A 20,701-nucleotide genomic window follows, 5' to 3' on the forward strand; every position below is an offset into this window, starting at 1 on the left:
TGTAATTACTTGTATGCAATTACGTGTGTATTTGTGTGTATATATGTCTAATTATGTGTATGTGTATGCATGTGTAATTATATGTTTATGCATGTGTGTATTTGTGTGTCTATAGGTATGTATAATCATGTGCATGTGTGTATCTCAGTATGTATGAGTTTAATTTGTGTGTGTGTCTGTATGTATGTGTAATTTGTGTGTGTGTGTGTGTGTGTTTCAATATGTGTGTTTGGGTGTGTGTGTGTGTGTGTGTATCTCTCTATGTGTATTTATATGTGTGTGTTTATTGGTGTTTCAGGTCTCTGCAGATTGGGAGCGGGCGTCTCTGAGAGCTGGTAGCCAGCCCAGCAGTGTGTCTAAACAGGGGCCCCAAAATGGCACTGCCTACACCACCCAAGGGGGCTTCATCAACACCACATTGGTGGCCGACGAAGAATCCCAAGAGTTTGATGACCTCATATTTGCCTTAAAAACTGGTGAGATACCACCCTTTCATTCATTTGCCTGTTAATTGGCATATTTAATGGTTCAAAAGAAATGTTTTTTTTATAAGCATGCAGTCCATATTATGTCTTACTAGCTGCTTATGCTCCATCACAGTTTTCAGTCTTCTGTAATCTGCGTCTTTATGGTCAGTTTTTCCGTCATTATTATTGCGCTCAGTCAGAGTACGTGATGGGTTAGAGTGAGTGGATTCTACATCTACGTTATGTCCCATTGGAAAGTTACTTGCACAGAATCATATCCTGCATTCAACCTTCTTTTTTCAATCAATGCAGATTTTACCATGATGTATGTGTGCATGCATGTAATATGTGCACAAATGTTTGTATGTTTGAGTGAGCATATGTGTGTGCATGTGTTTGTGTGTGTGTGTGTGTGTTTGTGAGTGTGTGCATGCGTGCATGTATGTATGTGGGTGTGGGTGTGTGTGTGTGTGTTTGTGTTTGTGTGTGTGTGTGTGTGTGTGTGTGTGTGTGTGTGCGTGTGTGTGTGTGTTTGTGAGTGTGCGCATGCGTGCATGTGTGGGTGTGGGTGTGGGTGTGGGTGTGGGTGTGGGTGTGTGTGTGTGTGTGTGTGTGTGTGTGTGTGTGTGTGTGTGTGTGTGTGTGTGTGTGTGTGCGTGTGTGTGTGTGTTTGTGAGTGTGTGCATGCGTGCATGTATGTATGTGGGTGTGTGTGTGTTTGTGTATGTGTGTGTGTGTGTGTGTGTGCGTGTATGCACTGCAGTCTTTCTGTACTTCCCTGTCCAGTCAATCCTCTCGGTCTCCAATCGCACAGCTGTCAGAACAGTGCCTCACTCAGCCCTCAATATTTAATGAGAAAATCTTTTCCCCTCCGTGATGTATCGTCGCTTCGACAAATAATGCAGTAATTGCCTTTCCTGCTAGAATAACAAGACACAAACTCTGCACAGACCTGCCAAGTTAGTTTTCTATTAATAAAAATTAAATTTGTTTCACAAGTCGGCGACATTGGAGACTGTGAAACTGGAGGGTCGGAGTCGGCAGTGTGCTTCCCTACTGCAGCCGAAATCGAGAATTTTATACGACTGGAGAATTTTACTGGGTTTGAAAATCAAATTTAATCGAAATGTTACCGTGCCTGCCAGACAACAGAGGTCCCCCTCCAAAAGAATTAATGTCCTCACTATGAGCAGTGCCAGTGCTTTCTAAGTGTGTGCAAGTGACTCCCCTGGACACCAGCGGTAAAACTTGAGCCGCGCGGACGGACATCGCGAAAGCACCGCGCGGATGGGTGACTGATTGATCGACCCGACGGTCATTAGAGAAGGGGACGGGGCTAAATAACGGTTAATCAGATGCCGCGTAGCTAACGGCGCCCCTGGGTCCGCGGGGGCCACGCGGATCGCGTTGCTACGGCGATACGACATTAAACGGCCGCCACGTGAGGCCACCCCCGCCCCCCCCCCCCCCCGGTTATAAAATGTCTGGTGGCGCTAGTGAGCGGGGCGCGGGCTGGAAACAAGCCCACTGGTGCGAGGGGAGAGGGAGACGCCCCGCCCGTATTAGGGCTCTTCTCCGCTGGCCCGGTGTCAGTAGCGGTAATGATACCCGGTGTCGGGTTAACGCCTGGGACGGGACGCCGCTTGGCAGTGGCTCAGGTGAGCGGTGGGGGTCGGGAGGGGGGGGGGGCGGCGTTTGTTGGTAGCGCACCAGTGCGATGTCCGCAGTTCGGGACCACACTCCACGTGCAGTCAGGCTAAATCCAATTATGTGAGAATTCAAGCTGCGTTAGTTTGACAGATACCGTGGCATTCTACTGCCTGAGCATTGGCGTGCGATCTCCCTGAGACCGCGCCCCTTATATCAGAATGCCAGATCCAGTTACTACTGCCAAGAGGGATATAGTATTTCTGATCTTTTGTCTCTCTCTCTCTTACCAGCTCTCTATCTCTCTCCCTCTTTTTCTTTCTCCTTCTCTCTCTCTTGCTCTCTCTCCCCTCTCTCTCACACCCTCTCATATCGGAATGACTGATCCTGTTACCACTGCCAAGGGATAGATATAGTATTGCTGATGAGTCCTTTGTCAATGTCTCTCTTTTCCACATGACCAGACATTTCAACACTGATCTAATAATCTATACGGGCCTGTGTGGAGTCTCTTCTGGCAGTGAGAGTTCCGTGACCCGTATTACCACACGGGTCAGCACCAATCCAGTAAGCAGCATACAGTCTGCGGGCTAACTGCTGAAGATAAGCAGGAAAAACAAGTATGGGTTTGGCTAGGACTTGCATGGCAGACCTCCTGGGAAAGTAATTCTCAAACTTGGTCCTGGGGTACATGTGTATGCTGGTTTTCTGTCCAACCACATTTGCAATTCCAGAATTTTTACATTTGGCTGTTAATCTTTCTTTTATCACATTCATGTTTCGAGGGATTATTTACCCTCTTAAACCACATTATGTCAAAATTAGCTGTGCATGCCATTAAGAGCAAAATCATCGGTTCACACTGTACTCATTGCACTATATTGCAAACAATTATAAAAGAAGAGGAAACAAAATTTAATGGTTAATTAGGTTGCGATGTTTAAGTTCTTTTATTCATATTTGAATGCCTCATATACCAGATGGTTCGTTTTAGTGCCCGCGTGACTACACTTTCACCAGTTAGGAGCCTGTTGATTCACTTCAGTCTTTAATTTGTTCTGTTAAAACATTTATATCTCTATTTATGTAATTGTCTGTAATATAGCACACCGTGAATATGGGTTCTTCATGGCATGCATAACTCTTTGTGGCGTAGAGAGTAAATAATCCCTCAAAACGTGAAAAGCATCTAATTGAGAATAATGAGCCGCTTACAAAAATCTGGGATTGCAATTGTGGGTGCAATAAAAACAAACAAGCTGGCAGGCCAGTAGAGGGCACTCTTCTCTGTGGACCAAACCCAAACCCACTGCCCCAGCAGAGTAATGGGGGGCTGTGCTGTAGAAGGTACCAAACTGAGGTCCTTACTCACTGTGGTCATTAAAGAACCCATAGCACAAAAGTGGGGGTGCTAACCCTAGTGCCCTGGCCTGGGCTACACAGTCCCTTGCATTTCCAACCAACTTTCCTGCCCCAAGTTGTTATTCCAAAGAAGAACAGAGTTCTCAGTTGAGCTAGCATTCTGGTAATTTAGTCTTTTTGCCCTCTAGAAAACAAACAAAAAAAGTCAGTTGGAATACATATGCTATTGCAAATATTTTAGCATATGAATATACAGGCAGTCACCAGGCAACCTGTTTCCCAGCCTCTTTGGACTAGTAATTGGCCAAACTGGCCCAGTTTATCCTGCATCTTTCCAAAGTCGTCATGTCGTGTAAAAACAGAAAGGTCGCTGGATGGCGGCCCATTCTGCAACGTTGAACACAGTGGCCGTGTTCCAGAACACGGCAACGAGTTCACTCCTTTCGGTTCCGGGTTCCGGGTTCGGTTCTGAAGAGCGTTCTCGTTCCTCGCAGGGTCCGGCCTTAACGTCAGCGACACGGAGTCGATCCACGGTAGCCAGGACGGCGGCAGCGTGGCCAACTCCCAGATCGTGGAGCTGCGAAGGATCCCCATCGCCGACACACACCTCTAACCTCCCCCGGTTTTATACCCAAAAACAAATCAGTATTTTTCTACTTCTACTGTGTTTGCACTAAAAATGTGTTATTGAATAGTAAACCTTTTCTTTTTTCAGCTAGTTCTTTGACACCACGAAACTTTTGTGGTGTTTGTAAGGTTATTGTTTTTTTCTTTTGTTTTTTTTTTGTGTTTTTTTAAATATGTATTATATATATATATATTACTAAATTAATTTGAGACAGTCCTTGAGGGAGATTTTTTTTATTTTGTTTTTTGAAAATGACTTATCTTGACTGGATGTAAATATTATTATGTAGAGTTTATAGAAAACGGGCGAAAATGCTACTGGTGTTGTGTAACATTGTTAATAAATAATTCATAAACTCTTTTGCATAAGAGGTTTTGCTTCAGATTTGTGTACAAAGGCATTTTAACATTATAACACGTAAAAATTCAGAGAATGGCTTCTTAGCCGTCATCAAATATATCAAATACTGTGGAGCTGATGAAACATATGGATGTGGATGGATTCCTAGATATACTGTAGTTGTTTTTAATGAGCTTTCAACATAGATATTCTATCGGGAAAACAAGAATGGAGTGTTATGTAATGTCAAAAAGATTCACTTTGAAAAGGCTGATCAAGAATTAGCCTCCAATTAGCCTACCTGCAGGCCTTTCGAATGTGAGAGGAAATCGGAGTACCCAAAGGAAACCCACGCAGACACAGGGAGAAAAATGAAAACTCCATGCAGAAAGGCCCTGGCTGGATTCACTGCCCCACTGTGCCACCCTGGATGAATCATAATAAAAAGTTAGTCAAGAGTAAGTGTCAAATGCGTGCTTGGTGGCCATTATGTATTAAAACTTGTGAATTTCCGTATATTTGGCAGACACCCTTATCCAGAGCTGCTTACGCAGCTTAAATTCTTTGCATACAATCCATTTATACAACTGGATATTTACTGAAGCAATTCAGGTTAAGTACTTCATCATTATTTGTTTCAAAATAGGAGCCAAAATCTATGCAGTGTTAAAGACCTGGAAGAAAAGCTCTCATTGTGACCAACGCAATGATCTCTCCATCCCTGAAACCGAAAAGGAATTTCGATATAAAATGGCCGTCGGTGCTTAGAAGCATAATCATTCACACCTAACTAAAGTTTTTTTTAATACTTGTCTCTCTACATATATTTTGTACATTTACATGTTAGTAGACACTGTTATCTAGAGCAACGTACACAGCTTACATTCCATTTACATGCAGTCTACCAATACAGCTGGATATTTATTGAAGCAATTCAGGTTAAGTTCCTTGCTCAAGGGTACAACATTAGTGTCCCACCTGGGAATTGATGCAAGCTTGGAATTGCATTCATTAGGCTCCCTCACTAGTATGATATTAGGACAAATATATGTGCCAAATTTCCAGCTACCCTAATCAATTTTGATTTTACCAGATGTTCTAGAAGAGTGGAAAGTCTCCACTTAGATTAAGAGGAATTATCCTCATATAAACATGTCTGGTGTCATTTGCAAGAGCTGTAGGCCTTGTATTGTAAGGCTTAAAAATATGCTGGTTTTAAAACCAAGATCAGTGTATGTTTAACTGTCTTCTGTTGGAAGCAAAGATCAGGAAATGCTGTTATGCATTTTGATAATAATATCTGAGTATTTCTGTGCTGAATTTACCAGCGCCTGGGAAAATCACTATTCGAATTACTCTTCCATAGATTATCCAATAAATTTTAACCTGCAAACAATGTGTTACCCCATTAAAGTCTAGAAGGGCTATTTGTAAACGTGTGGTTTCTTCATAGACATCAGTTTAAAGTCGACTCAGCACAGACCTACTGGTTTCTGCAGATGGACAAACGTATCTGGAAGCCCTGGTCGAGTTTCTCAGTGTCAGGGGCAGTTTGTGGAGTTCCTCTGCAAGGGAATGGCCTTGGTGTGCTTTGTTTGTAAGGTCCTAAGGCATTTTGCAAACATTCTCAGTTCTCAGTGGGGAGCAAAGGTCACTTGGACATTGAACATGTCAGTGTCCAGTACGCCTAAGCAGAGAACAAGGTCTTTCTTCAGCTGTGACTCTTGACCCCTAACTCCTGACCTCTGAGTACTGTCTGAAGAGAGTGGTCTGCAGTGTGGATGAAGCTGAAGAGTCCGCACAGTAAAATGTTCAGTGTTAACTGGACTCTGTATTACAGAGTACGTATGGTCCCCATTGGGCTCATATGTACTCTGCAAGAGTTGAATTAACACTAGACATTTTACTGTGCAAATAAACATTCCATTAAATATATGTGAGCTAAACATTTTTTAAAATCTCATTTGGAATCACCGGGGAAAATGTTCAGAGCGTTAAGACCTCTTTGCGCGGATAACGTGCAGAAAATCGAGGGTAGTGACGGTCGCCATGACATCGAGTCTTGCTGTGACTCCGCAGTATCGTGCATTAGTTATCCCAAGTCGCCAGACTGCCTATGGGACGGTGCAGGCAACTTGCCATTGCTGTGCACAGGGGGCTAGATGGAAGAGAGGGTTAGCGAGGAATTCCAGCCAGTCCGTGTCACAGCCTCCCCAAACCACAGTGCTGACCCCAGTGAACTGCGAGGCTTGTTCATTGCTCAGATCATTCCAGTGATTTACTGTACTGTCTGTGTGGTTCTGCCCTTCCTAATTCCACATTTGCATTCAGAATAAGGGTGAAAGACAAAATGTAAGTGGAAGGCAACTACATGATGTGGATAATAGGTAATAACAATTAAACTGGCAATAAAAAATTAATTACATGACCCTTTATTTTATAGGTTACTCAAGGCAAGAGATTCCACGAGGGGCGATTGGTAGGTTATATGCAGAACCCCTCTGATTACTGGCTCTTATATGAAGAGTTTTTTAGTCCTTTCATAAAGGCAGATGAGCAGAGGTTTGCGTGTTAAAGAGTTAAAAAAATGATAAAGTTCTGTTTGTCAGAGACACAGCAGATTATCGCAGGCTAGATCCGAATGTTTGTGGTCAGCTTGTGGTCATCGGGTGGCAGAACCGTAAGGGAGCAGCTGTCACCAAGAGCTTGCGCCATGAGTTATTAGGGAGCATTGGCAGAAACGGATCTCCGTACCGGTGCGTTTTGACGATCCCTTTGCAATGCAGGAATGTACGTGACATTTTCTGGCTGAGAAAAACACTCAGCGGCAGCCCGCAGTGAGAAAAAGCTGTTTGTTGACAGATGTATCAAATTAACAAGTGACTTAATTGGTTTAAAAGTATGTGTGCGCTAGACCTGGAGGAGAATTACACTGAATTTGAATGGTGGCAGCAAGAATCCATCCTTGAATGGGGCCGTCATTGTGCGTTGAACATGATACCACCATGTTTATTATATCTGCAATGCCTTTTGACAGAGTTTCAGGAACATTTTTTGTGATGGTCACTTGGTCAGCATTAGAATGTGTGAATTCCCCCTTATTTACAATTAACTTTATTAATTTCATTAATTTGGTCTGTACACTCACTAATCATGGCCTACAAAGCTGCACACATTTCTGTTTTCCCAGCGCACACGCAAGAGCACAATCAAAAAAAGTTTTCAATTTGCTTTCTCCTTTTCCCCGAGCTCTTGAGGAAGACATTTAGTCAGATAGGACAGGATTGGTTTGTAGCTCCTACATAAAATTCCCCATGGCAATAACTCACACTAACAACCGTGCTGCTGCCGGTGAGTCACCGCGTCCCGGCGAATCTGCGAGTGCGTCTTGATTCAGCAGTTTCGGTTCTTTCCCTCCCTGCCCCTCGTAGTTCTCCAGCTTTGACCTGAGTCATTCGCACCTTCCCACGGCATGCCTCATGGATGTATCATATCCTCTCTGTACCAACAGCCAGCCTTCTATCCAGGCAACTGCTTTCAGCATTAAACCCTTTTTTTCCACAAGCCTGGAAATCACATACCCAAAATAAATGGTTACTATTCTTGAAATTTTTGAGTGGAATAAGGGCCTTTCAGCTAGGTAATATTTGTTAATATTAGGCTATCAACCGTCCCTTCCCATCTTCCCTCTGCTTTCAATCGACACACTAAAGAAAGTTAGGCCCCTGGTCCAGGGAGTGATTGTATTCACGTTAAAATGTTTCCAATAAGCTTAACCTAACTACATAGAAAGCAGTCCACATATCTCACATAGCTTTACAATGTTTGCTAGATAGCTACTCTAATCAATGTCACACTGAAATAAAAGATTGTAGGCAGAAAATGCTAACTTGAGCTTGTTTTAATATTTTTCATTGCATTGTTGTGTTGCTTGGCAACCATTCAGTAATGTTGTTATAGAATTATAGTGGGATGGAGGCACTCCGCTTTATGTCGTGCCTAACAATGGCCTTTAGCCGTGACTATATTCACAATATAGCGTAGCCTCTCGTGTCTTATTGCTTAATCACAAAATGGGTAGGGCAAATCTTGCAATCCGATCGGCTAATAGCCGTGGCATAATAACTGTATAGCAGGGCTATGACGTCTAATGCTTTGTTACAGTTCTATTTTAATTATGCCTCTGCTGTTAAGCAGTCATTCAAGTCAAAATGTGGCTAGCGTAAGAAAGGGGCAGAATTTGGATCTACTGGGTGGCTCATCCGGTTAAGGCATTGTTTGAGCGCATGCGTTAATCCCCCCTGGACCCTGCCAGTGCCAACTGCGGTCAGCAACACTGTGAGGCAACATACTAATGGCGCATCGACCAGACGAGGGAGGATTTCAGTTGGCCTGAGTGTTGGCGAGGGACCCAGAGTAATACAGCACATGCCCATCGGCAAGGGGCAAGATCGATGCCCACACACCTGCCCAGTACATAGGCATGCACGTTGCACAGTAAACACACATGTAAATGACCTCACACCGTGAAGGGGCTTTGTGACCGTTTCCATGGTGATATTAACCATGTGTTGCATTTGGCCAGAACAGAGGTGGAAAGTTCTTGGGTCAGAAAGTAAAAGTTCTTCCATTTGTTTCATCCACCCATTAACTCTAATTTTATTAATTAGTCGCACCTCCTGAAGAACTCTGCTAATGAGCAAATCCATGTGATTTGAACAAAACACTGGGGAGGACTTTTACTATCTGAACCTGGATTTTCCACCTCGTAGAAAATCCAGCGTAGAACAATGCAGTAAGACTTTCAGGTGCTTAAAGCTAGCCCTCTTGCCAGAAGCTTGCCTTTCAGAAGCACACTCCAGAGCCACTGCCAGAGCCAGATTTTTCACCCTTGACAGTGTGTCGTTTTGGACGAAATGAGAAGCGGCCCAGGGTGGCTGTTTGTTTTCCTAAACAGCGACCGACCAATCCCTTCATCCGTTAAAAAAAAACTTTCAGCTCTCTCCATTCCTCGCCGAAAGGTCACAGGAACTAAAAGCCAGATGACTCTGGAAGACAGGGGGTGCCAAAAGCCCCCAGACGTCCAGATGACCCTGCAGTCTGTGCCTGCGGTGAAACCTAAGCCGGTCCCCTGAGCTATGAATACAGCAGAAATCCCTGTAACGTGCTCCATGTGAATACCTGGCCAACTCGCCGTGCCTCTCCCTCCAGAGTGAAAAGCTCTCTAACCTACATAGGAGAGAGGGCCGGAGCCATGTGCAGTTTGGTCTTTATTTTTACACTCGTACAGCCTCCGAAATAAACCTGTTGTACTGGGGGGGGGGGGGGGGGGGGCCGTGTGTTGTTCTGATGCGGGCTCCAGCTCTAGTGAAAGGTCAGCGCCTCGCTGCCACGCCCACCGCGCCTCCCTTTCACATGGTGACCCCATTCCTCCGCACAAGAGCGCAGCTCACATTGGCTAGCATGAGAGTGTGAGAACGTTTGGCGACAAAAACAAGCCTTTCAGTCCATCTAGGGCTTGTTCCTTTTGCGTACTGTCTTTAGACTAACTGCCATTCCTTCCCGCCTCACCTTAGCCCAGGGGGGGTGTTAACATTCAGGTTTTGGAGTCATTATTTACAAACTATGCAACCGTAAACAAGCTGTTTCAGCTGCAATCATCAGTTTGCTTTTTTGGGTGAATTAAAGACATCCATGCAACAGCCTAATCATTAATGAATGTGAATGGAAGTTTGGAAACATTATTTAAAAAAGATAGACAAAATATATCCAGGCTCTTCAGAGAGACTACCCAAAGTAAAGACTGGAGCACTCCTATAGAATAAAGCATGTTTATTTAAGACTGACTTATCGTTTTCCTCAGAGTCAACGTTGACAATAATGTATCAAAACAATGTTTTTTTTGATTGGACCCAAAAACTGGTTGTTTCTACACCAGCGGTATCTCAGGGCTCTGAATGAAATATCAGCATGTGTGTGTCTGTGTGTGTGTGTGTGTGTGTGTGCGCATGCATGTGTGAGTGTATGTGTGCGCTTGTGTGCCTGTGAGTGCATACTACACGTGTGTTCACATGTGCATGTGCATGTTTGTGTGTTTGTGCATGTGACACATAAGAAGCTGACAACATGCAGAGCTCAGACAGAACATTCCAACCCTTTGGTCAGCTTGTGTTAAGAAAGTACAGAGTTATCTGATCGCCTCAGCCAGCTCGAAACATAGATCTGGTCTCAGCAAGTTTTGTTTATCACTTATCACTAGGTCTTGTATAACAGAATCAAGACATCAAACCGTCCCTAAGCTCTATAGAATCACGCTACTAATGTGATATGGAATATCTCTAATAAGACCCGCAAGGCTCAGGCCGACCATGTTGGAAATTAAGGCGTGACAGAAAGAGGTTGCCTCAGAGACGAGTTCTTTAAGGCTTGTGGGTGGAGAATAGCAAGGTCCTCCATAACCAAGTAAACCAGCTGCTGACCCAGCTCATGCACACAGTGAGGTAACACATACATAAGGCAGAGGAAGAACACACAATAAATTGGAACGGATGATGTGTGAAGTCATGCTGGAGTTACAAGCTGAAGAGTTGCGTTTGGATCTCCCTGTGGTGCTTCAGAATGCTGTTTTTTTTAAATTAAGTTATGTGAACTAAATGTCAGGGCAGTTAATCTGAGCTCTATATTTCTATATTAAACCTGACTGGAAGGGGCATTGCCCAAGAGCACACTCAAAGGTGTGAACTTTTTTAAATACACGTCTGCAGGGAGCATGCTCTCTGGGCCAGGCCTCTTGCCGCAGACCACCTGTTGTTTAACCCTTTAGGTAGGTTGTTTTGGAATGCTTTTTCAAAATTCTGTGTCACTGTTTGGGCTTCACCACCAGTACTGATTGTTGCATCAGCAGTAGAATGTTCAAGGGCATTCTAATCACATATTTGTGATCTTACACCTTAAAGAGTAATTGCACTCTTAAATAGTTGGGTGAAGTAGGTGTGTCCATCTCATTTGCATAAAGTATTCTCTATGCAAATTAATTCGTACAACAGCTGCGTCTGGCTCACAAAACTCGGATCACACTGTCCAACTAGGCACTGCAGATCAAATATGAATTAAGATTCTGTCATTACATGGTCTATTTATCACCTCAAATGTCTTCAGAACATAATTGAGTGGACTGTTTTGGTGGAATATGATAATGTTTATGAACAGACTGCCATGTTGTTCCAGTTTGAAAATGTTGGACCTAAACCAAGGACTCCCGTGCATCTAACCAATCAGGTGCCGACAGTATTTTGTCGTTAATTTCTTAATCTGACAAATTTGCGGCTGGCAACACTTTTCCCGCTGGATATCTTGATTGACAGTTGTATGACATAGTAGTACCTCCAAAGAGGTACTGTGATATCACGATTGGAGCAGGGCCAGAGTGGAATGCAGAAATAAAATTTAAAACATTGGAGGGCAGGACCCAGATGCTTTTCTTCCAGTTTTTTCTGCTCAAATATATTATTTCACAAATGTTGAAATAACGGCATGGATGAAAATGTTTTATTATAAAGTAGGCATACAAACATGTTTTTAGCTAAAAAAAAAATGTGATCTAGAGTGTAATTACTCTTTAAGGCCAGAGAAAGACACAGAGGCATGCAAGTCATTCCCAGTCTTCAGCAATGCTGAACTGAGCAAGGTGTCACTGGCATAACACCAGACGAATGTTCGACGATTCATGACCAGTCAGCTTACCGTTAATTGAAAGCTGGCTCAATATGGTTTTACACCTCTCTCCAATTGCCTACTGACCTGGATTGCTGGAAACAGATCTGCTGTGTTAAAGAGCCAATCCCAGCCAGGCCAACACCATGACAACTATATGGCATCAGAACAAAAGCACGGCATACATCTTTAAAAGTAGCGTGGCTGGCTTTCAGAGCAGTGCTGGTTAGCCTATTGTGGGATGTTCCAATACAACAAGACAATGAGATAAATGAAACAGCAAGTAAAAAGGAAAAAAATATATCTTGTTAGGCTGTCATCTGGCGTTATAGCTTTTGAGTCCAAGTCCAATGTACCAGCACTCACAGTCCTACTCATTATTGAATCTTTGAGTGCATTTGCTGAAATGGAAAATGGATAGATGTGATGGACAGGCCTTTGTGGATTTTTTTCTCCATTCAGACTCCAGGGATTTTATCCATTAGACTAGCCTCCGTAATTAAACTGTGTGAATTACTGCTGTGAATAGGAGTTATAATTTGGGAAATCATAGGAAGATTTCAGGGCATGTGTAAACACCTTTATTCAGAACATGATCCAGGAAAATTAGCAATTCTTAAAATATTGCCAAACGATCAAATGCTGTTGAAGCTTGAGATGTTGTTTTCCACAAGCTTCAAGTTTATTTGAACTTTAATTTGAAACATGATCACATATGATAAAATAAGAGTCACTGATGCATGTGTATCCCCACGTGTGGGTTTAGTTCCGAGTCAGTACACTGTCCAATGGTTCCACCTCCACCACCTGTAACTCACTCTTTCTCCCTGTCTGAATGAACAGAAGAAATACATAAGCAGGGCAAACTATGCTCTTATTCTTAATTTTTTTAAATCATGTATTCAGTCTTGAAGTAAAAATTGACAGAAACTTGATGCATGAACAAAATGGTCAATTATTTTGACCTGAAAGTGACCCTCATTAACTACTTGAACATGTCCACCAGCAGTATCGCTAACATCAAGACTGCCTCCAGCCATATAATCTGTTTGAACTTTGCATAGAATGACAGGTCTGTCCACATAGGTGGAGAATGGCTTTTTAAGCTCAAGCACCCTCTCTAATATAACATATTCATGCTACATCCTCTCAGAAAAGTGAAGGAAAAACATACCACACTGCGTTAACTGCAACGATAACCCACGAGTGAGCTGTGTTTAAAAAATGTACTGAAAAATATTGAGACCAGTAAAAAATAAAAAAAAATATTTAGTCTTGATTTTACCAAAATACATTCCCAGAAAGCAGAAAAAAGCAGACCTTTCCAGATCCGTGAAGATAGAATAGTATCGTATCCCTCTGTCCCACTGTATTTATTAATAGATATAAAAGTTAGAAAACATGACTAACCATCTGCACATATACAGTTGGACCGCTTTAGCGCTTGTCGAACATCCAAGTGACTGATATTGCTCAGAGAGATTGAGTCATGTGGTCATGGAGCGAGGCCAGGTCATAGGTGGTTGCAGAGCAGTTTTTGCTCGTCTCACACATTCCACACATACACAAGAGGAAGCAGTGATGGTGAGTGACGCTGTCAGTTTCATTTCTTCTTCTTTTTCCACATGAATGCATATGGTATCATCAGATGAAAGAATGAGGCCAGAACGGAACCTTTTATAAAGCTCTTTCAAGTCAGTACACCTCTTATTTATTTATTTAGTTATTTTGTCTATTGAACACTTTTTTCAATTGAACAGGGTGAGATCCAGTCTCAGGAACAAGAATCTGTCAAGCCAAGGTTCCACTTAGTATTCGACACATATGAACATTCACCCTACTTTTATGTGGTGAGCATTGTGTGTGTGAGAGGGAAGAGGACAAACAGACAGACTGACAGTTTCAGACAGAAAGGGAGAGTGTCTGGTTTTGGTGGGAACCCGCGAAATGACATGAAAATGAAGTTAATGACTGGGAGAGGAATCGGATTCTGAGTAACCACACACCCCCTGCCCCCGCCTCACTCATTCCACTCTTCATGTCCTCAGCGGTTCTGGTAGGGAATGAGTGGCGGGAGTGGAGAGCGAGGGAGAAAAAGGCAGAGGGAGGCGGAGTCCTGAAGGTGTGGCTTAAGTGCAGGCTTGTGATTGGCTGGGCTGAGTCAGCTGAAGTGGGACCTGCCAGGGATTTGGTGAGTCAGTGCTGACTCAATGCTGCTGCATTCAGTGACGGACCACCAGAGGGGAGAGCAGGGCAGAGAGAGAGAGAGAGAGAGAGAGAGAGAGAGAAAGAGAGAGAGAGGAGGGAGGAGAGGGAGAAGAGAAAGACGTGCACAAAGCACGGAGAGTGTGGGATTCAAAATCAGCATACTGTTGATTTCATTTAACATAAAAAATAGGTCTTTTTAAAAAAAATCACAGAAATAAATTTTTTTGTGTGTAATATTTGTTACATCATATCTTCAAACTAATCTTTGGTTATCTATTCTTCAGAGTGCCGAAGCGACAATAAACCTTTCCTCAAAGTTATGTAACAGTGACTTGTTTTGTGGCCAAAATAAATTGAATCACATCCATATATTTGGCTGATCCTTTTCCTGCTTTCAGACTTTTATCAGCCTGTCCCTCTGATGCAGGGCCCAACACACCGCTTCACTTCCCCTCCTGTGCAAACCGACCCATCTGCTAGGAAACAGTAAAAAAAAAAAAAACACCTCCCGTGAAGGCTTCCACAAACTTGTGAGTTTTTATTTTTTTCCACAATCTTGAACCTGGCCATTGCAAGTTTCCTCAGACATTAAATGAGGTAACAGCCAGGAATCATTACTCAGCTCTTGCCCAGGGCCTATTTGTGCAACAGTCTTTCTGTAAGTGTCTAAGTTTAAGCGGGAAGTTGTGTAACTGCGGCAAATATTCAATACAAAATGAGATTCCTAACAGTGAAGCATCACAAGAATGTACAGCGTGCATAATGCGAGTTCTTAATAAAAGCAGTGCCTTTATAGGAATTATACCTACCTGCTACCTTCACCGAACTCATAAGGCATTCAGTTCCCCTAGCGTATCTCCTAGTGTGTCGACTAAATGAATTACCAAGCAAAGATTGTGCTATTTCACCTTGCATAAAAGGACAGTTTTGAGCTTGAGTGAAAAATCTGACCTTGTAATTGATTGTCAAACAGTTAGTCAGAGTAGTTTTCTGCATGAGCAGCTCGGTCCTCTGTGGAGAGAGGCCTGTGACTAAGCTGCCTGTTGTCATTAGCCGGACGGTCAACCTGTAAATCCTGCTCAGAATGGCTGATGGCCAGCTAACTGAATCTGGGGACTGGGCAAGTTGACAGTCAAAACCTCCAACAAGCACGTGTGTTTCTGTGCTTTTGAATTGTGCTTTTGAGGCTTCTGAATTGTGACAGCCTTGCATTTTATTCAGAGAAAAGGGCAATTTTCCAGGCCCAATGTGAAGTATCACAGCAAATAATATTTCAGTCTCAAATGATGAAACAATGAATTTCAACAGCAGAACATATGGAGTGCAAACCCCAGAAAGGGGAGCTGTTTCAGCTGTAATACCGTGAATGGATCTGTATTACCACACAACCAAGTTTAATGCATTGATTTTAGTGCTGATTATTAGTATTACCCGTAGGATTATCCACAGTAGATGCAGATTAATGGCAGGTAGAAAAGTTGATGTTGATGACAGATGGTGTAGAAACATTTGGTTATGGTGAAGCTATTGACATGGAACAATGAAAACCAGCAGAGCCTGGGACTCTCCAGGACCGGGGGTGCAAACCCCTGTGCTAAAAAGTCCACATATCTTATTTCCTAAACGGGTTGCCGGTTGAAAGGAAACCAGAAAAACCTGCAGACACGGTGGAGGTTCAGGACTGAGTTCAAGCTCTGTTTTAGTGGGCCAGATGAAGGCTGTGTCATGGCTACAGCTTCAGGGGGGTGGGGGGGGGGGGGGGGGTCTGGGATATCTTGCCTGACTAGCACAGTTCACTATTGCATAGGGAGGAATGCGACAGGGTAAAATATCTGGCGGGTTGTGGGGTTGGGGGGTGGGCCAGAGTGGTGGGGGTGGTGCTTGAGGTGGCTTGTACGTGCCTCACGGGCCAAGCTTCCAGCTCCTGCAGAACACCTGTTGTTGTCCTCGCCGTGACGACCAGGTCAGGGCTTCCTGTGACTCAGGAGATATGCACTGGCCTAAATCTGGCGAAGCAGTTCAGTCAGAATGCACCTAAAGAGGATCTACAAAGGAACTCCCCTTTCAGATCCAACAGAAAGCCTTTATAAGCACTAAGCAATACCTTCATAAGTGTTGAATTAGCATTTAGAAATATCTACCAATAAACACAGACCATAACATTGCTAAGGCTTTCTGATTTGGAATGTTAACAGCATGCTTACACATGTTTATGCAGAGCCCATTAAGGCTTAATGTGTTTTTTTCTGTGGAACCCATCATAGAAATTGTTACCAGTACCAAGGCTGCCTTTGCAAAACTGGCTTGACTTAAAATAAAATAACTTTGAAAAAACACAAGCAGGTAATTAATCACTCTTGACAAAGCTGTTGTTTACGGCGGGAGGTGCTAAAATGAAATTCTGGCGTACTTATAGCCTCTCCATTCCGCAGTTAATCCCTGCAAAAACTTTTTTGAAATCAACACAAGGCTAATCTGTTTTTGTAAACATGAAACCTCAGGTATGTAAGCACAACAGATTAATAGCATATTGAATGCGAAAAAACAGACTTGAGCACTCACAAAAGTTCTGGCAAGAAAGGCACCTATGGATACTTCACTAGGAAAACACGCAGGAGAGAAACACCTGGTGAAAGCTTGTTTTTATTTTCTTCAGGGATTCAATGGGATGTCCTCTTCAACAAAAGTACCTTGTTTTGAGGGATACATCAACATTGCCTCCAGTAGCAACAGTTCCCTTCTTTGTCTTACTGATATATTTCATGGCAGAATTAAATGGCATTATTATTGAAAAAACTCTCAAAATGGCCCTGCATGTTTACAGAATGACATGTCTACAAACCATGTCTACAAAGTTGATCACTTCATACACAGATCCCTACACACCTGAACCCCAGTTTCTTCATCACCACATAGGATCAAGGAGCTGGGGTTCCTCTAATAGAGTGTCATTGATTCAGCTTGAACCTCGTGGCTATTATTGAGACAAGGCCTTGTGCACCCTGAGGTATGCAGACCAGCTGGCTGTTCCAGAACAATCCGGGCACCCCCATACAGAACAACACCACTGTGAGTTTCACAGTGAAATGGTGGGTGAGTGATGGCAGAGTGACAGAACACAAGTAGTCATTCTGTGTTAATAACTCAGAAACAGCTGTTGCTTTGGCCAGGGTTTGTGTGTGGTGTGTGAGTGTGTGTGCTTGTTTTTTTTTTCTGAGTTACTGTGGCAACGAGGGATCAAGTTATGAACTGGTGGTAAGGAGAATCTGAGGAACGGGTCCCTTCTGTTTTGTTTCACCTCTGAGACATCGACCTTCCCCTGTTATCAAAAAGGAAGGAGTGGGGAGCACTGGCTATAACAAAACAGCTTGTCTTACAAAAAGGTATCCAGAGTTACTCTGGACGTACCTGTCAAGCGTGCGGCTGGTCACACTAAGAAACCGTTCTTGTTGCTTGGCAGCAGGTAGTAAAGGAAAGGGGTTAAGTTTGGATTGTGAAGTGACAATGCAGAGGAGTGGAAAATGCCCGACTTTAAAAGAGTACAGAACATCATGACCTCAGCTCCGTTCTCTTCAGAACAGAAAACAGAACCTCCTGTCTACAGGCAGATTAAAACCAGACTGTCAGGTCCTTTTGATGGCTGGACCCAGGTTTAAGAGCCAGCATCTCCAGCACTTTAGCCAGGACATCCATATGCCGATACACACACGCACACACACACACACACACATACGAGAGTGCGTGCGCACTCGCACACACACACAGACAAACACATGCGCATATGCACGCACACAAACACAGACACATGCACCCACACACACACACACCCGGCAAGCTAACAATGCAGCTGGGCTGTTTTGCAACCAATTGAGCTCATGGCGTCTACGGTAATTTAAAACTTTTGGTGACTAACTCTTCGTGACAATCACAGCTGTGTTGCAATCTTTTTCATTGCTTCCTTTAATTTGTGGCGGGAAAGCGGAAAGCGTGAGCATTGCCTAAAGACTGTGATATGCTGGACACATACCAATCAAAAATATGATGTATGCACAGCAGCCAATCAGGGCCCATGCTTTTAAGATGAGTCGTTCAGGCTCTGTAGCTGATTTATGATTCTGTCAGGGGAGACGGGGTACCTCATAATACATCATTAACTAACCACCCAAACTTGATCATCAGAATTAGGACAGTGAGTAGGAAAAACCATCAACTGTAGAGATTTCTGTGCTCAGATTGTATATCATTAATTATTTCATACCTGAAATGTTTACTGAACAAAATAAGTGTTGTCAATACCTTGTTTCTCACTATGTCTGGTGAACAGCTATCTCAAACAACCTGCTATTGTTTTACAGTGCTCACATGCTTAATTCTCTCTCTTGACTATGTTAATTTTCCACAACTTCCTTTCTTAATGGCTACACAAATTATAACCTAGCAACAAACACCAGCACTCTTGTAAGTATACTTTTGTACTTTTTGTACACTTTTATACTTTGTTTCCTGTGTGTGAATGGCTATGAAAAAATAATAAATTATAAAAATAAAAATCTTTTATTTTTTCATTTTCTTATTGTTCTTGCTATGATAGCAAGTCCTCAATTGAGCTTTCAGAAGAAGTGAATGGAAAACCGTGAAGAAAATGTCACCAGCTTGCCACTTCCCCACCGGCATGCATTCTCCCCACAGTCAATTTGCCCCACCCCGACACCATCGCCGGCACCAGCGCGCTCGCCGAACGCCCGCCAGACATGCCCGGACGCAGCGCTCCCGTTAGGCCAGAGATCCAGCGGCGGCGGGATTAGGCACTGAGAGGAAACAGCTGAGGCCTGTGTAACGTCAGCACTGCCTAATCAGCGGGCCTCCCACACCTCATTAATACTGCCCTCCTTTATTCTGGCCCCAGAGGTCAGCGCTCCATAAAGGCCCGTAAGTGTCAAAGGGACCAGGATGGAGGGGCCTGACAAAGGCCCCAATGTCGTGAACGGTCAAAGCCGCGCAGCAAAAACGCTGACTCATCGCGCTGGTGAGAAACTCCTGAAAGAGTGCGCTTTTTGCCGGGAACACTCTGCCCGGCCTATTATATCTCAACCCACAATCCGTCTGGCTTTATGCATGCCCAAACTGTGCTTTCTTTTATTGTGTTGTAAGAAGGATAGAAAAATAAAATAATGATTACACCTGGTGGGACACAGTCAGGTCCAAACATGACCATTTTCAATGGCAAAATGTAGTTCAGCTGGCTATGTCTAATGCTCAAGTGAGTGGCTCCACTCTCCCTCTGTTTCTTTCTCTGGTGTCTCTTTCTCTGTCTGTCTGTTAGTCTGTCTCTTTCTCTTTGATTTCCCTTTCAATTAACTTTCATAAAACATGGAGGGGGTTTGATCTGAGCAGGTATTCACAAATTCCTTCCCTGATTCTCAGAAATCAAGCTTCACGTCCACTGAAATTGAACATAGCCTGTAACTTACAGTTGACAACGCACCATAACAGTTAGTCTCAATTCTTCTTTAAGTGACTTAACCTTCCTCGTGACCTTAATGTTTGGTGACCCAGGACTTTGGGCGCTGTTGGTGCCCTTTGCACCCTGGGTGTGAGAGGTCACTGTGTCACCAATGGTATGCTGTCTTGGCAACTGCATGTTCAGCACCTCAGGCACAACCATCTGGATTAACGTGTTGGGGAAAAGTTTTCAGAATTTCTTGTTGTCAGATGTGCACTATTTATTGAGTTTGGAAATAGTAACCTAGCATATCTGGATTAAAGTAAATGACACAGCTTTCTGCTCACAATACCGGTAGCTAAATGCATCATACCAATAGATAAAACCCTACTTCTTTTTTTGTTGATAAATGTCTTTCTCTTATGTTTTTAGCTGATAGTGATAGACAACTCTGTAGAATCCGAACTCTAGTGCCATCAGCTGTTACCTGCCCACAAACTAGACCAGGCTGTATTTAGCTATAGTGCCGCATCTGTGGCCTACATACTGTAATGGTTTTATTTTTGTACTTGATTAAACGTTTTTTAAATACCATTTTATTTTCCTTTTGTTTTGTTTTTTTTTTACATGTATTTAGTTATAGTTGTAGCGATGGTATAAATGAAATTACATAAATAGTACAATAAATTAAATTACATGTACAGGAATATGGCACTTCAGGGTGGTTAAGAGTCCGATCACCACCCTGTTGATCCATTCTTGTATATGCAGGGAATTCTGTGGTATATGTCTTAAATAGGCCTAACCACAGTTAATTGGGCTTAACTTTCCTATCTCCAATTATTTCTGCATTCGTGTACAGCCTATAATGCAACAACACACCTGTGAATCGTG

At 43.2% G+C, this 20,701-nt stretch overlaps 1 protein-coding gene across 4 annotated transcripts in view; it reads left to right on the plus strand.

Annotated features, from left to right (window-relative positions):
- The window catches only part of adgrv1 (adhesion G protein-coupled receptor V1), a 156,902-nt gene extending 152,435 nt beyond the window's left edge, over nt 1–4,467 (plus strand). For all 4 annotated transcript variants that reach the window (XM_035379888.1, XM_035379889.1, XM_035379890.1 and 1 more), the window contains 2 exons: nt 299–476; nt 3,971–4,467. In XM_035379888.1, the coding sequence (XP_035235779.1) occupies nt 299–476; nt 3,971–4,089 (297 nt within the window). In that variant the 3' untranslated portion in view covers nt 4,090–4,467. The remainder of the gene's footprint in view (nt 1–298; nt 477–3,970) is intronic.
- Nucleotides 4,468–20,701: the final 16,234 nt, after the last annotated feature.

The sequence above is a fragment of the Anguilla anguilla genome, chromosome 10 (genome assembly GCF_013347855.1).
Source record: "Anguilla anguilla isolate fAngAng1 chromosome 10, fAngAng1.pri, whole genome shotgun sequence".
In the NCBI taxonomy this organism is placed as follows: domain Eukaryota; kingdom Metazoa; phylum Chordata; class Actinopteri; order Anguilliformes; family Anguillidae; genus Anguilla; species Anguilla anguilla.